The sequence below is a fragment of the Alligator sinensis genome, unplaced genomic scaffold (genome assembly GCF_000455745.1).
Source record: "Alligator sinensis unplaced genomic scaffold, ASM45574v1 scaffold338_1, whole genome shotgun sequence".
Taxonomy (NCBI): Eukaryota; Metazoa; Chordata; order Crocodylia; family Alligatoridae; genus Alligator; species Alligator sinensis.
In genome coordinates, this window is record NW_005842719.1 from 640,132 (window position 1) to 654,303 (window position 14,172).

At 51.4% G+C, this 14,172-nt stretch overlaps 1 protein-coding gene across 1 annotated transcript in view; it reads right to left on the reverse strand.

Moving 5' to 3' along the window:
• CHD6 (chromodomain helicase DNA binding protein 6) overlaps positions 1-14,172 on the reverse strand; it is a 251,204-nt gene that overhangs the window by 152,950 nt on the left and 84,082 nt on the right. Inside the window, 2 exon segments of the mRNA XM_025216269.1 lie at positions 13,168-13,317; positions 14,128-14,172. The exon segment at positions 14,128-14,172 is cut by the window's right edge and continues 6 nt beyond it. Coding sequence (XP_025072054.1) covers positions 13,168-13,317; positions 14,128-14,172 — 195 coding nt within the window.

A 14,172-nucleotide genomic window follows, 5' to 3' on the forward strand; every position in this document is an offset into this window, starting at 1 on the left:
GGTTTGACCTGGTGCTGCAGGGCACAGCGGGGCCACATGGGGAAGCTGCTTGTTGCTGCAATCTAGACGCTGCCCTGGTGACACGTCCCCTGCCCACGCAGCTGCAGTGAAGGGCATAACCCTGTGCTGCTGCCCCATGGGCAGGGGACATGTCTCCAGGGCAGCACAGAGCTTGCAGCAGCAAGCAACTTCCTGGCATGGCCCCGCTGTGCCTTGCAGCACTGGGTCACACCTGCTGGGCTGCAGAGGCCCCAGGGGAGAGCAACAGGGTAGGGAGCCTGAGCCAGCAGCGGGCAGCCCGCCCCTGGCCCCTGGGAGTGTGCACAGAGGCGGGGAGCCAGCCCCACCCCACCCAAGCCCACAGCAGGCAGCAGGGGGTGGGAGGGGGGAGCTGGGATTGGTTCTGCTGTATGACCTGCCACTGCCTGCTGGGGACAGGGAGCTATGGACCAGGGTCCCTGACCCCATAGCCCTGGTAACTGGGGGTCCCCTCCAGTGCAGCTGAAGGGAGAGGCAGGGGGCTGTGGGGCACCAGTAGGGCTGCAGGGTGGGGAGGGGAGGGACATGAGCAGGCCCATGGGGTTGTGGAGGGGAGTTAGGGGCCTTTCGTTTTAATCGCAGATTTTGGGGGTTTTATCAGATAATTTGCAATGTTTTTATCAGGGAAATTGAGGCTCTCTGGTCATATCTCTGTCTACATAAGCCCTCTGCCTCACCCCTTTCACAGCTCATGCCCACTGTTTTCCTCTGTCACTACAACATATCTGGAGACAGGCTGTTCAAGGGAGCACATTGCTCTTTCCAGCCTGGATTATCCACACTCCTCCTGGCACTGCTTAGCAAAGATCCTAGGAGCAGAACAGACAAGAGCTCATGACTTCAGGAGCAGTCCCACACACCAGGGCTAATTATACAATTCTCTCTGTGCCATTAAGAATTCACCATTTACTTCCCTTGGTGCCATGGGGGAGTAGTACAGCCATACTCACTACCAAAGCACAGGCTGTGTGGGAATTTTGTCAGTAAGAGGCTTGCAGATGAGTTTTTTTTCCTATCCTGAAAATGACAAAGTGAAAGGAGTTTGCCAGGCCTCACAAGGATTTGAACATAATATGCTTTTGACAGAGACAGGGCCTCGAGGGCAAATGGGGATAGCAACTCTATGGAGGCCTGGGCTCAGAGGACCCCAGCTAGCTCCCAAAGTACAAACTAGCTTCAGAAGCCTAGGGGCTGCCAAGCCCTTCATTCATGTAGGGCAGTGGCTCCCAAACCATGGTATGCGTTACCACCAGTGGTATGCAGACAATCTGTGAGTGGTATGCAGAAGGCCAGGGGGAGGGGCCACACACACACAGAGCCCAGCCACAGCCTGCTGCACATGGCCAGGAATGCAGCACTGCGTGTGGAGCAGTACCCAGCAGGTAAGTGTGCTGGGAAGAAGGGGGGGGGGGCAGATCAAGGCCCCCATAGTGAGGGAAGGAGTGGGGCAGGGGTGAATGAGGCCCCAGGGCAGGTGGTAGGATGGTCAGAGCCTGGGAAGCTCATCTGTGGGGGGGTGGGGGGGGATCCTGCCACTATGCACACCCCAGGGAAGACACAGGGGGCATGTGCTCCTTGGATCTGTGTGCGGGACATAAACCCAGGGGGCATGCTCAGGTCACAGTCCCCCCAGACCTGCTGCTGCCCCTCACTCCTGACCCACAGTACCCCACATCCTGCCAGGGTTTGTGGGGACCCTCACCCCCCCCATGCTCCAACCCCTCCCCCTCAACCCCCTACCAGACATCCGAATATCATGCTCTGTCAAGCAAGCTCACCCCTCTCACTAAAGACATCCCCAACAGTATCTCTGGATGGGTAAGTTTACACTGTCTTTTTTCCAATTTACAATTGTTTTATACGGCTACTGTAACAGATAAAACAATGTTTTATGATTACTAAAGGTTTTGGTGTTGTTTTAATGCATAGTCTGTTACCTATGTATATGAAAAATCTGCTGCTGGTACTTAAGGCTGTATTGTTTTAAATTGGTGGTATGCAATCTATCAGAGTTTGTGAACGGCTGATGTAGGGCTTAGAATGCCCTTTTAGGATGTTATAGTCACAACGGTCTCTGAGGAGATCATGGCCAGGCTTTCTCTGTTCAGAGGGCATGCCTATGTGGCCTCCCTCCCAACATTGGGTCCACAACTCTAGGGTGACCCCATATGCATGCCCTGGGGCCACACTGAGGCTCTCTATTTTGTGGGAGGCTGTAACAGGAAACCCTAACCATGTGATAAAGCGGGGAGCAGGATTTTTGTAGCCCACAAGTGCCAATGGCTACAACAGTTAGCTGCAACAAGAAAACAGACATGGACATTGGGTTCTGTTATGGACCCTGGGAGAGTGCAGGGTCAGGAACAGTCTAGGCTCATTAGGCTAAAGAAAGACAGCTGAGTTAAGCTGCAGCATGCAGGACAGGCTAATTTAGCCATGACAGTAACAACCCCAGGCTGGAGCTGGAGAGTCAATAGACAGGAAGTGTTGGAGCCCTGGGACCCATAAAACCAGGGCCTGGCAGCTGGCAGGGCAGTCTGGCCCTGTATGCTGTAGGAAGAGGAGTTGCTGAGAGAAAGGCCTACAGCAGACACACGGGTAGGCATCCAAGCTGCTCCATGGAGCTGCCAGGAGACAGTCAAGGGGACCTTGAGGCCTGGAGTGAGGCAGACACTCAGAGATGGGAAGGCTTTAGTTGTGAAGCAATCACTTATATTTAGGTTGTGAATAAGCTTGAGACAGGACTGGATGTGGCCACAGGGTGGTACGGAGGCCACAGGGGTACCCGAGGGGCATGCCAGGTTTTGAGCTCTGCCAGAAACAGGGATGACACACAGAAGCCATCTGAGGCCAAGAGCAGGATGGCCAAGGTGGCCAGAGGCTGAGAGGGCCAGGGTCTGGGCTGAGAGGGGGCAGCTGGAGGCTGACAAGAGGCTAAGACTGAAAGGCCAGGCCAGAGTTAGTGGGCCTAGGCTACAGTCTACAGCCAGAGTAGCCTGTAGGCTAAGGCTAAGAAGGCTGAAGCCTGTACACAAAAGTAAACAGTGATAGAGTGATATCTGTGAGGAATGGACACAGCTACAGGGGTGGAAGGAGGCCACAAATAGCCCATAAAGCAACTGATGCTCTGAAGCACTAATAGGTTCAGATAGGCCATAACAGGAGTGCCCCAGGGGCAAGGCAGAACTAGACTGGGCTTGCTCTCAGGCCCTAGGGCAGCCTCCCAAACTTTTATAAGTAACATCAAGGTGTGGCAAGTGAGGTAAAAAGGGAGGATAACCCAGGAACTGAAGTGGGGGACAGGGTTGAGTGGGTCAGGGGTCCTGACCCCCTAGGCCCTGACCCTATCACAGAGCCCAAGAGTGGCACTTTGGGGGGCTTCAGGTCTCCTCCAAGCCACTTGGAGCCACCCCAAGTCATCTCCTCTACTTAGCTTGGTCTCTCAGGAAGGAATAGGTGGGAGTTATTCTCTTAGCAGCAGCCCAGGGTCAGTAGGGGAGCCATATAGACCTGTCCAGAGAAGTCTATGCCATATGGAAGGGATTGACACCAAGAGCACAGAGTGGCTTATAAGTGCCATTTCTTCTCTCCCACAGCCTCTCCTGAGGGGAGCCCAAGATTCCCCATGTGTGATTTTTCACTCAGGCCATTCTGAAAGGGAACGTGCCCCCTAGTATCTAGAGCAGTAGAGGCCAAACTTTATGGCTTGTGTGTCACAAATTAAGCCCCAAGTGCAACTCTGATCCCCCCCACCTTGAAGGTGTAACTGCTAGAGTGAGTGCCGAGGCACCAGAACGGAGGCAGGAAGGCTCAGATTGTGAGCGGAGGCATCACTGCCAAATGCCAGGTTAATCCTTCCTTGGCCTTTCAGCTACTGCAGTTTTACATGGCGAACAAGAATCCAAACCCCCTGAGTTCAGCAACAGTTTCAGGACATGGAAGGGTTAGACACTTCTCAGAGCAGCTCCTGCTGCCACTCTTCTCCATGCAGCAAGATGCTCGAGTCCCCGTTCCAGTAACTCCCTTTATTGAGCACCCAGGGTACACATGCCACACACAGCAGCTGCCTGTGTCACTTGTGGCACATGTGTCATGGGCTGGCCACCCCTAATTTTCTCATTTTCTTAGACCTAGAAGTGAGGTCTGGGTGATCATCTCTGCAATAGGGGTGTAACAGGGCCAGGCCCTGTTACTATGGGTGCAGGGGAGCCTGAACAGCTTCACACCCAGGGGGCACTTCCCCATGCCCACTCCAGATCTGGAAGGACTCACTGAAGGCTGAGGATCCAGGTCCAGGGATGCAGTGAGCCTCCCAGCAAAGGAGCTAACCCAGTTGTGGAGGATGAAGAAGAGCCAGCCACATGGACCAGCAGGGGGAAAAGACACTGAAAGCAGGCTGCACCTGCTGGGAATAAGGTTGCCACTACAGGTCAAGCAGGGCCAAGGGTAAGGATTCTCTCTGGTTTGGTTTGGTTTGCATAAGCCCTGCAGGTTCTCTTCAAAGCCTCTGAAAGATAAGAGGTGTCCAGATGGTGAAGCCTGGGAAAAGCCACAGGAAGCCAACAAGGAGCTAAGTGGCAATTTATTTATTTAACTCTGCTTATTTTGCATTTCTTACAAGTCCTGGGTGGCCTCCTGGTGTTATCTACTAGCTTCGCTGCAGCAGAAGCAAGGGCCAAAGCCAGCAGCAAAAGTAGAAGTGGTCAGCTCTGCTGGCAAGACCAGGTATGTCTGGCTGTGATCTGCCCAAAAGCTACCCACAACAGTATACAGGGGGAAGCGTGCTCATCTGTTAAGTATGTAGTGGATGTGTACAAAGGTGGATAGGTTAGTGTAGTTTGGGAGAGCTGGGGTATGTGTAACTAATGTTACAAAAGCTGTGGGGCTGGGTGCTGCTTAGTGAGAATTCCTTGGTTCTAACATGGGGGATGGGTGGTGGATGGGTCTTTTTCGACCTGGAGTGATGTGGGCAGTGGGGTACCCCAGAGCTCGGTCCTCAGGCCCGCGCTGTTCAACATCTTCATCAGCGACTTGGACGAGGGGGTGAAAAGCACCTTGTTCAAATCTGCGGATGACACTAAATTGTCGGGAGAAGTGGGCATGTTGGAGGAGAGGGACAGGCTGCAACTAGATCTAGACAGGTTACAGGGGTGGGCGGATGAGAACAGGATGGGATTCAATACTGACAAGTGCAAGGTACTGCACCTCGGGAGGAAGAACCAGCAGCATACCTACAGGCTGGGGAATTCCCTTCTAGTCAGCAGAAAAGGATCTCGGTGTCATTACTGATTCCAAAATGAACATGGGTCGCCAAGGAAGGCTAACCGCACCTTGTCAAGCATCCACAGATGCATCACGAGCAGGTCCAAGGAGGTTATCCTCCCTCTCTATGAGACACTGGCCAGGCCGCAGTTGGAGTACTGCCTCCAGTTCTGGGTGCCGCACTTCAGGAGGGATGTGTCCAGCATCGAGAGGGTCCAGAGGAGGGCCACTCGCATGATCAGGGGGCAGCAGGGCAGACCCTACAAGGAGAGGCTAAGGGCCCTGAACCTGTTCAGCCTCCACAAGAGAAGGCTGAGAGGGGATCTGGTGGCCATCTATAAACTGGCCAAGGGGGACCAGCAGGCTATAGGAGAGTCCCTGTTCCCCCAAACACTACCAGGAGTAACGAAAAATAACAGCCATAAGTTGACCGAGAGTAGATTCAGGTTAGATATCAGGAGGCACTACTTCACAGACAGGGCAGCTAGGATCTAGAACCAACTTCCAAGGGAAGTGGTGCTCACTCCTACCCTGGGGGTCTTCAAAAGGAGGCTAAATAATCACCTAGCCGGGGTTGTTTGACCCCAGCATTCTTCCTGCCCATGGCAGGGGGTTGGACTTGATGACCTGCTCAGGTCCCTTCCAACCCTACCTACTATGAAACTAGGGCCATTTTTGATGCAAAGATGATGCCTTGATGGATGTGGGAGTGAGCATTGTACAGAGTTCTGCAGCGACTTTCACCACAATTTGTCCTGTTCTTCATGAATTATTGAGATTGTCTCCTGACAGCAGCCAAGCCCCATGCTGAGTGACTGCTCTGAGCTCTTACTTGCAATCTGGACCCAAGCACAGTCAGTGGCTCTTCTGCCCAAAGTCAGAATTTAGTAGGCAGTATTGACAGGTCAGGATACTGAGCACTGTACTGCATATGCCTGAAGTAGTCTTCATCCACCTTGGAGTAAGCTTGCAGTTTTCTTTCCTATGAAGTGGTAGCAGACAACTAGGGCAGTACAGAGCTCCCTGTTCTTTGCTCCTTGACTTCATCAGGCTATAAGACCAGTAAGACACAAGTGCCACTCAGCCAGCTGCTCTCTGGATACTTGTTTCCCTATTAACTGTTTTCAGTACTAGGTGTCTAAGTGGGAGCTCCCCCAAGCAGCTATGTTATGAAGACTGCTCTCACTCTGGAACAGTGCCAAGGGCCCTATTCACACAGATAAGTATTTCACAGCCAGTCTCTCTAGTGTTTTGGCTTAGCACAGACCAGGGTGTGAATTAAGGGGGAGCTCAGGGGGGCTGAGCCCTTCCATAAGAGATGAGAGCTCCCCTGTAAAATTTGAAAATCATAACCGGGGGGTGGGGGGGTGGGCAGGGTGTGCATCTCTGATTGAATTGTTTCTTCACTTACGTGGACTTGTTAATCAAGGAACCAATTACATTTTTTTTGCAGCCCAACCCCTCCCCCCAAGAGTCAAAGTGTAATTCAAACCCTGGCACAGATCAGCCCTTCATTCAGGAGCACAGTAATGGACAGAGCCTCTGCCCTCCCCAGAACAGGTAGTCTTGCACCAGACCAAGCTTTTCCTATGTGTCTGTCCCCTCCCAAGAGGCTCCTCCCTCTCCTGAAAAGTCCCCTTCTAAAGTAAGAGAAAGGAGCCGAGTCCTCTCATTGGGGAAATTCTCCAAGGCACTGTGTTTTGGCCCCTTCATGCTATTGCTGGGGCCCCGATGTAGCTCTGACAGCTCCCCAGCTCAGCTGTTCATGTTCTGTTGTCACCATTGCACTAGTGCCTAAGGTGCCATGGAATCTTCCAATCTAAACAGCACTGACACGTCTAATGCACGAACATGCCCCAATCTATTTTTGTCCTCCAAATCTTTCTTCCTTACCTCCCCTCAAAATGTTGTCACTACAGAGCAGCAAATCTTAACAAGCACAGCTCTCTATCTAATGGCTCTTCAGAGTATGCAAGCACTGGAGGGGCTCTTGTGTCTATGCTCTTGCTTTGGTGCTGCAGGAAGTGCTTGTTAGCACAGACAGGCTCTCCTCACCTCTCCAATCCCTTACCTACCATGCAGGGATTTCTGGGCTGCAAACTAGGTACTACCCAAGGCAACCATCAACTAATTTTGTGCAGTCGGAGCAAGGCTGACAAGTAGGAAAATATGAGATGTGGAAGGGATGCCTCTACATGTTAAGTGTTGCTGGCCCAAGGCCTGATTGCCCTGGAGTTGCCCCTAATAGAGAGGATGGACAGATGTGAAATGGATTACCAGCTGTGGCCCCATTTATGAAAAGATGGGTGGGAAAATAGGCCAGTGCCTTCACCTTTCCTGGGGGTTTACAAGGCTGCATGGGGGGAGGGGTGGGTGCCACACACTGCTGTGAAAATGGCACCTGGCACTACACCCAAACCACAACATTGGGTGCAGCCACCCCAAATTTGGTAGGTCCCTACCTACGATCCAATGCAGTATGCATGAGTCTCCTGTGAACAGTCATAGAATCATAGAAATTAAGGGATGGAAGGAACCTTGAAAGACGGAGTCCAACCCCCCTGCTCTGGGCACCACTCTACCACAGAAACTAGACAGTCAGAGACAAGATACTGGATAAATGAAGCCATAAAGCCTCTTTTAAGGGATGAGGAATGGGGGCACCATGGTAGCAGCCTACAGTAATGGTGATCAACCTTCTGGCCCCATAGGCCAGATAAATGGTGTGCAGCAGTTCTGTAAGCCAGATCCTGTGGGTGGAGTCAGTCCATGAGCTGAATCCAGTACGGGATCAGTGTGCAAGGTCTTTCCATGGGTGCAATCAAGTGCACTGACCTGGGCCCATACACTGGATCCAGCCACAAGAGTGATCCTTTGCACCAGCTCAGCCCCACATACCAGATCAAGCCTGGCACCTGGGACAATTTTATCTGGTTCACAGGGCTTGACAGGGTTCCAGAAAATTGGCAGCAGAGGGAACAGTGGCAGCATGAATTGCCACAGCTCTGGATGCCGCAGCAATTAATGCTGCTACTGCTCCCCCTGCATCCAAATTTCTGAGCCCCTGGGGAGCTCTGCAGGCCAGAGGTAAAGCGCCACTTGCCCACAGGAATCCTAAGGGCAGTAAGTGAAGAGGATAGAAAGGACAGTGTAACAGGCCCCCTTTGCTCCGCATAACAATGAAGGAAGGGTCCTTGACAGGGACAGCTCAAGACTGGAAAGTCTCACCCTAGCACTGATATGAGAGACAGATACAGCAGGGAAAGAATAAAAGAGCTCTGCTAACAGAAAGGAGAGGAGTGACTGCTGAAGAAGGCTGGAGACTCGGCCAAGTCAGACCGGTCGTGTTCCTTCCTGACCCACATCGAAGAGCTCTTCCTGGCTCAGGAAGTGCATGGGCCAACCAGAGGTAATGCTCTCCTAGACTTGGTCCTGGTCAGTTTATGACCAGGTAACTCGCCACCTGGATAAGAGAGAGGAGGTTGATCTTGTACGCCTTGACTTCCAAAAAACCTTTAATCTGGTATCCCATGATGTTCTTGCAAAAAAATTGGAGGATTGTGGGCTTAACCACGAGACAATTAGGTGGGTATGAAGCTGGCTGTGGGGTAGAACCCAGAGAGTCCTAATGAACGGATCTGTGTTGTCCTGGCGAGAAGTGACCAGTGGTGTCTCACACGGGTCAGTGCTTGGTTCAGTACTTTTTAACATCTCTATCATTGAGTTGGATGTGGGGGTGAAGAGCTCACTGGCCAAGTTCACGGATGACACCAAGCTATGGGGAAGCATGGTCATGCTTGAAGATAGGCTACAGATACAGGCAGACAGAGACAGGTTAGCAAGTTGGGCGAGTCAGAACCAGATGAAGTTCAAAGCTGAGAAATGTAAGAGTGCTCCACCTGGGGATGAACAACCCCCTAAGCAACTACAGGCTTGACGGCGCCAAACTGACCAGCATCACAAATGAAAGGGACCTGGGGGTAACAACAGACTACAGTATGAATATGAGCCAGCAGTGCGATGCTGTTGCCAGCAGGGCAAATAATACTCTGGCATGCATCAAAACCATGGAAGTGATTCTTCAGCTCTACGTAGCATTAGTGAGACCCCCCCAAATGGAGTACTGCATCCAGTTCTGGGTGCCACACTTTAACAAGGACCTGGTAAAACTTGAGTGAGTCCAGAGAAGGGCCACCTGTATGATGAGAGGCTTGCAGAGCAAACCATACGAGGAAAGGCAGAGGAACCTGGGACTCTTCAGCCTGAAAAAGAGAAGGCTGAGAAGGGACTTGGTAGCAGCTTACCCCTACATCAGAGGCGTACATCAAGGGATCGGTGAACAACTGTTCACCAGGGTTCCCTTGGGGAGAACCAGAAGTAATGGCCACAAACTCCTGGAAGACCGTTTCAGGCTCAACATTAGGAAAAACCTGTCCACAGTTAGGGTGTCCAGACTGTGGAATAAGCTCCCTCCAGAGGTGGTACAATCATCTACTCTGGAAATCTTTAAAAGGTGACTGGACAGTCATCTTGCTGGAGTCACCTGACCCCAGCTGTCTTTCCTGCCTAGTGCAGGGGGCTGGACCCGATGATCTCCTGAGATCTCTTCCAGCCTTATAATCTATGGACTAAAAATACAGAAACTGAGCAGGCCTGGAAATGTCCAGAACTGGGAGGAAACTAGCTAAAGATGGAGTAGGCCTCAACATGAGCAGATTATAAAAAAGGGGGTAAGAAAGCAGCAACCAGCACTGCAGAGGTGGCTGCAACCCCTGCTCCCAGCAGATCATGCCATGGCAGCACCAGGAAGAGACTTTTAAAGTCACCAATTAAGTAAGATCCACCCCCCCCCCCAACTCTCAGCACCCTTCTCTCCCATCTGTGCTCATGGCATGTCCCTTCCCAGTCCCTACCTTGCCCTCTCCACTTACTTTTCTGGGCACAAGAAGGGGTTGGGGAGAGCTCCTGCCACCACTGTCCCAGCTGCTCCTGCCCTGCTCAAGCCAGGACTGTGGGAATGGCTATGCAAGGAGCTGTTCCCTCTCTGCCCCTGCTCCTGTGCTGCTGGGGAACATGGGAGAGGGATGTGCCTGCTGTCACCACCACCACTGTCCTTGAGGAATCCACCTCTGTGCAGCCCAGCTACAGCTAGGCAACGGCAGTTATGGAACTACCCACATTCCTAGGTCAGCCAGGTCTCTGCCAGATGTGCAGGTAAAGACAGGATGGGATGCACAATCAACACAACTACATTTCCTGACATGCCACACTTACATGGTAGGAGCATTAATTGTGGGATCAAGCATCAGATCCCATCATGCCTTATTGCTGGTGCAGGGGGAGCCCAGGATCATGATACCAGGCTCACCCTGCACTAGCTGAGTAGCAAGCTGCTGCAGCTAGGAGCTCCCTCAGCTGAGGGGCTCCCAGCCACATGGGTGCACCATGCACTCTTGCAGCTGGAAGCCCCATCAGCTGATTGGGGCTTTGAGCCACATGGGTGCACCTGGCCACATGTTCAATTAATAGCATAATAGGACCCAGCCACAAAGTCATTGCACATTTTTAGTGGAATAACTTTGTGGTTTATTCCTTGTTTTATGACACCATTAATTGCTTTAATGTGTGGCTGGGTTACAACTTAAGATGTGATTAACATGATTAACACTTAACATGTCTGAAGTGTAACATGTGGCAGGGTCCTCAGAGATGGTGAGAGCAGTGAGCAGGAGAGGGAAGAACAAGAAAGGAGGGGAGGTACCCCTGCTCAGGGAGGGAAGGGGAGGGTGTGCCAAGAGTGGGGGCAGGGGGAATTTTTACCTGCTTCTGGGACTTAAAAAGTCCCCAGCAGCTGCACCTGTGATCTGAAAGGGATTGCCATTATCCAAAAGGGGGTGTGTGACTATGCCACTGCACCGCCTCCACTGGGAAAAAGGCCAAAGCAAGTGAAAGCCTAGCAGAAGGATTGCAAATAGGCCTAAGGAAGACTTGTGCTGAGAGGAGCCCAGACTAGACTGAGTGGGCCTAGGACCAGTGTTCCCTCTAAGCTGTGTGGCATGCATGGCTGTGCTGGTGTGCCTGGCACCGCAGCATGAGCATGCCTGCGTGGCTGGGCAGCTTAGAGGGAATGCTGCCTAGAACAGTAATTCCCAGAGGGTGTACCACAGCACACTAGTGTGCCGGGAGAGTGGTGGAAGTGTGCTGCAAAAAATGATAATTTAGCACAGGCTTGTCCAACACGAGGCCCTCCAAGCTATTTTCTGAAGCCTGAGGTGCTGTGACGGGAAATGAAAGTAAACACTGTACTTCTGTTTCGGAGGGGTGATGTGATACCGCTGCCTGTGAGGTCTTTGAATATGGCTTACCGGCCCACTGAGCAATAAAAAGTTCAAGATCCAGCCCCACATTCAAAAAGGTTGGACACCCCTGTTTTAGCAATATCAGATCCAGCCCATGGAGATCCCCATGGGTCTGGAAATCTGGCAATGGGGAAGTAGTGGCAATTAACACTGCCATCATTTCTCCACCACCAAATTTCCAAGCTCTGTGAGGCTTGTACAGTGGAATTGAGACCCAGCTGCTCCTGCCCTGCATGAATGGATCAGGACCTGGCTATGCTGGTCCACTCACCCCAGGGCACTCTATATCTTTCACCTCAGCCTGGAGGAGGAGCTGGTACCTGCTCAGACACAGGAGACAGAACTTAGAATCATATAAAATTACAGTTGGAAGGGACCTCATGAGGTCATCTAGTCCAGCCTCCTATTCAAAGCAGGGCCATCCCCAGCTAGATCATCCCAGGCAAGGTTTTGTCCAGCAGGGTTCTCAAAAACCTCCAAGGATGGAGAATCCAAAACCATTCTGAGTAACCTGTTCCAGTATTTTACTACTCTCCTAGTGAGAATTTTTTCCTAATATCTAACCTAAATTCCCCTTGCTGCAACTTGAGACTCTTGCTCCTTGTTCTGTCATCTGCCACCACTGAAAAGTCTAGTTCCATCCTCTTTTGAATCACCCTTGTTGACAGCTGCTATTAACTCCCCCCTCAGTCTTCTCTTTTGCAGACTAAATAAGCCCAGTTCCCTTGACCTCTCCTCATAAGTCATGTCCCCCAGCCCCTCCACCCTCCACTGGACTCTCCGATTTGTCCACATCCTCTCTGTAGCAAAAGTTCCAACACTAAACACATTACTCCAGATGTGGCCTCACCAGTGCTGAATAGAGGAGAATAATCACCTCCCTTGATCTGCTGGCAATCCTACTTATGCAGCCCAGTATGCTGTTAGCCTTCTTGACATACTTGGGGTGCTGGAGGCAGAATGTTCCTAGGTTTTCTGCCTGTGAAGCTTGTAAGGCTGTAAACAGTCTCTAGGGGAAGAGACAGGGATGCCAGACTATCAACTAACTCAAGAATGAGGCGTAGGGAAGAGGCCCTCTCTGACTTCAGCCACAGACATGTTAGGGACCTGATGGGCCCCTCACATTTCTAGTAGCTAAGTGATGAGGAACTAAAGACTCACTGCTCTATGGTAAATTGGAAAGAAGTGTCCTTTCCTTCCTCCTTGCTGGCTGAATTAGAAAGAAATGCACTGAGCTCACTCCAGCTGCATGAAGCAGCAATGCGCTGTTCTTCTGCCATGACTTTCTGTGAACATAAACCTCTTACAGACCCAGCTTCTGCCCAAACTTAGACATTCCCCCATAACCTTTCAGCCTATGTACAGCACTCTCCATGTGTGTCCCAATAGCCCTGCTCCACCCTGTCCACACACCCATAATCCTTTGGGAAGTGCACAGTGAGGGCTGGAGGAAAACAAAGGGTCCCTTTCTTTCTAGCAGGCACAGAGCTATACAGAGCTTCCATACCTCTGCTTGCCATGCAAGAGTGGATGCGGAGAGTGCAGAGGTCCGCCCAGCCCCCAGTACTGCTATCGTCTCGCCATCATCATCCACCACTTTGAAATCCAGGTCCTCATTGTATTTCCTTCGCTTTACCTGGCGTCCTGAGCGTCTCTTCTGTATACCAAACAAGAAAGGCAGTCAGGGAGGGAGAGGACCAGAGACAGTAAAACAGGAGCCTTACTCTTGTACCATACTCTGACCACAAGAATTTGGTGATGTCAGGAGAAGGTGAAGGTTGAGAGCCCCTAGCATAGGGTGAATTCCAACCCCACCCAGATCAACAGGTCAATGGTGTCACAGGGTGCAGGATGCAAGCCAACTACAAGACTGTTCTCAATGCTTTCCAGTGTCCACTGGTTCCTCAATGACAAGTTTTCTAATACTCTGTGCTGATACCCTTGTCAGGCTCCAGCATCTGCACTCTTATCATACAGCAAGACTCGTACAGATATTTCTGGCTTCCAGCTTGGAGCACAAGGGCTTGCACCTCAATGTTTCAGCCCTATTTTGTTGGATGCTAACACACTGGGCCCAATCCTGAGCGTTTCAGGACTAATCCTGGCTTGATGCACAGGAGTCTCAACTTTTCCAAAGCCACTAAAGACATTTGGTATCTCCTAGGACTAGCTCTTCTACATGCTTTTTAGCCTGGTTCAGAGATAACAAATGTTGGGCTGGAAGCTCTTCCTTCCTCTTTAAGGTAATGGTCTTTGCTTAAGCTTTACACCAGCAGTTAGAAACCTCATGGAGGCATCCCTACTCAACATTGCTCTCTAGGACTTTTCACTGTTGAGAGAATGCCATAAGCTCTGAGCTTAAGGTACTGGCATTGCACTACTTTTGGTCAAGACCTAGATGTATAAATGACTCCAGCCAGCTGGGGAGATCAATCCAAGTCACCTGGAACCAGGACCTTGAACATACCTGGCTGTCTGCAGACTCAATGGACTCCTCAGGGCTCTCCCCAGA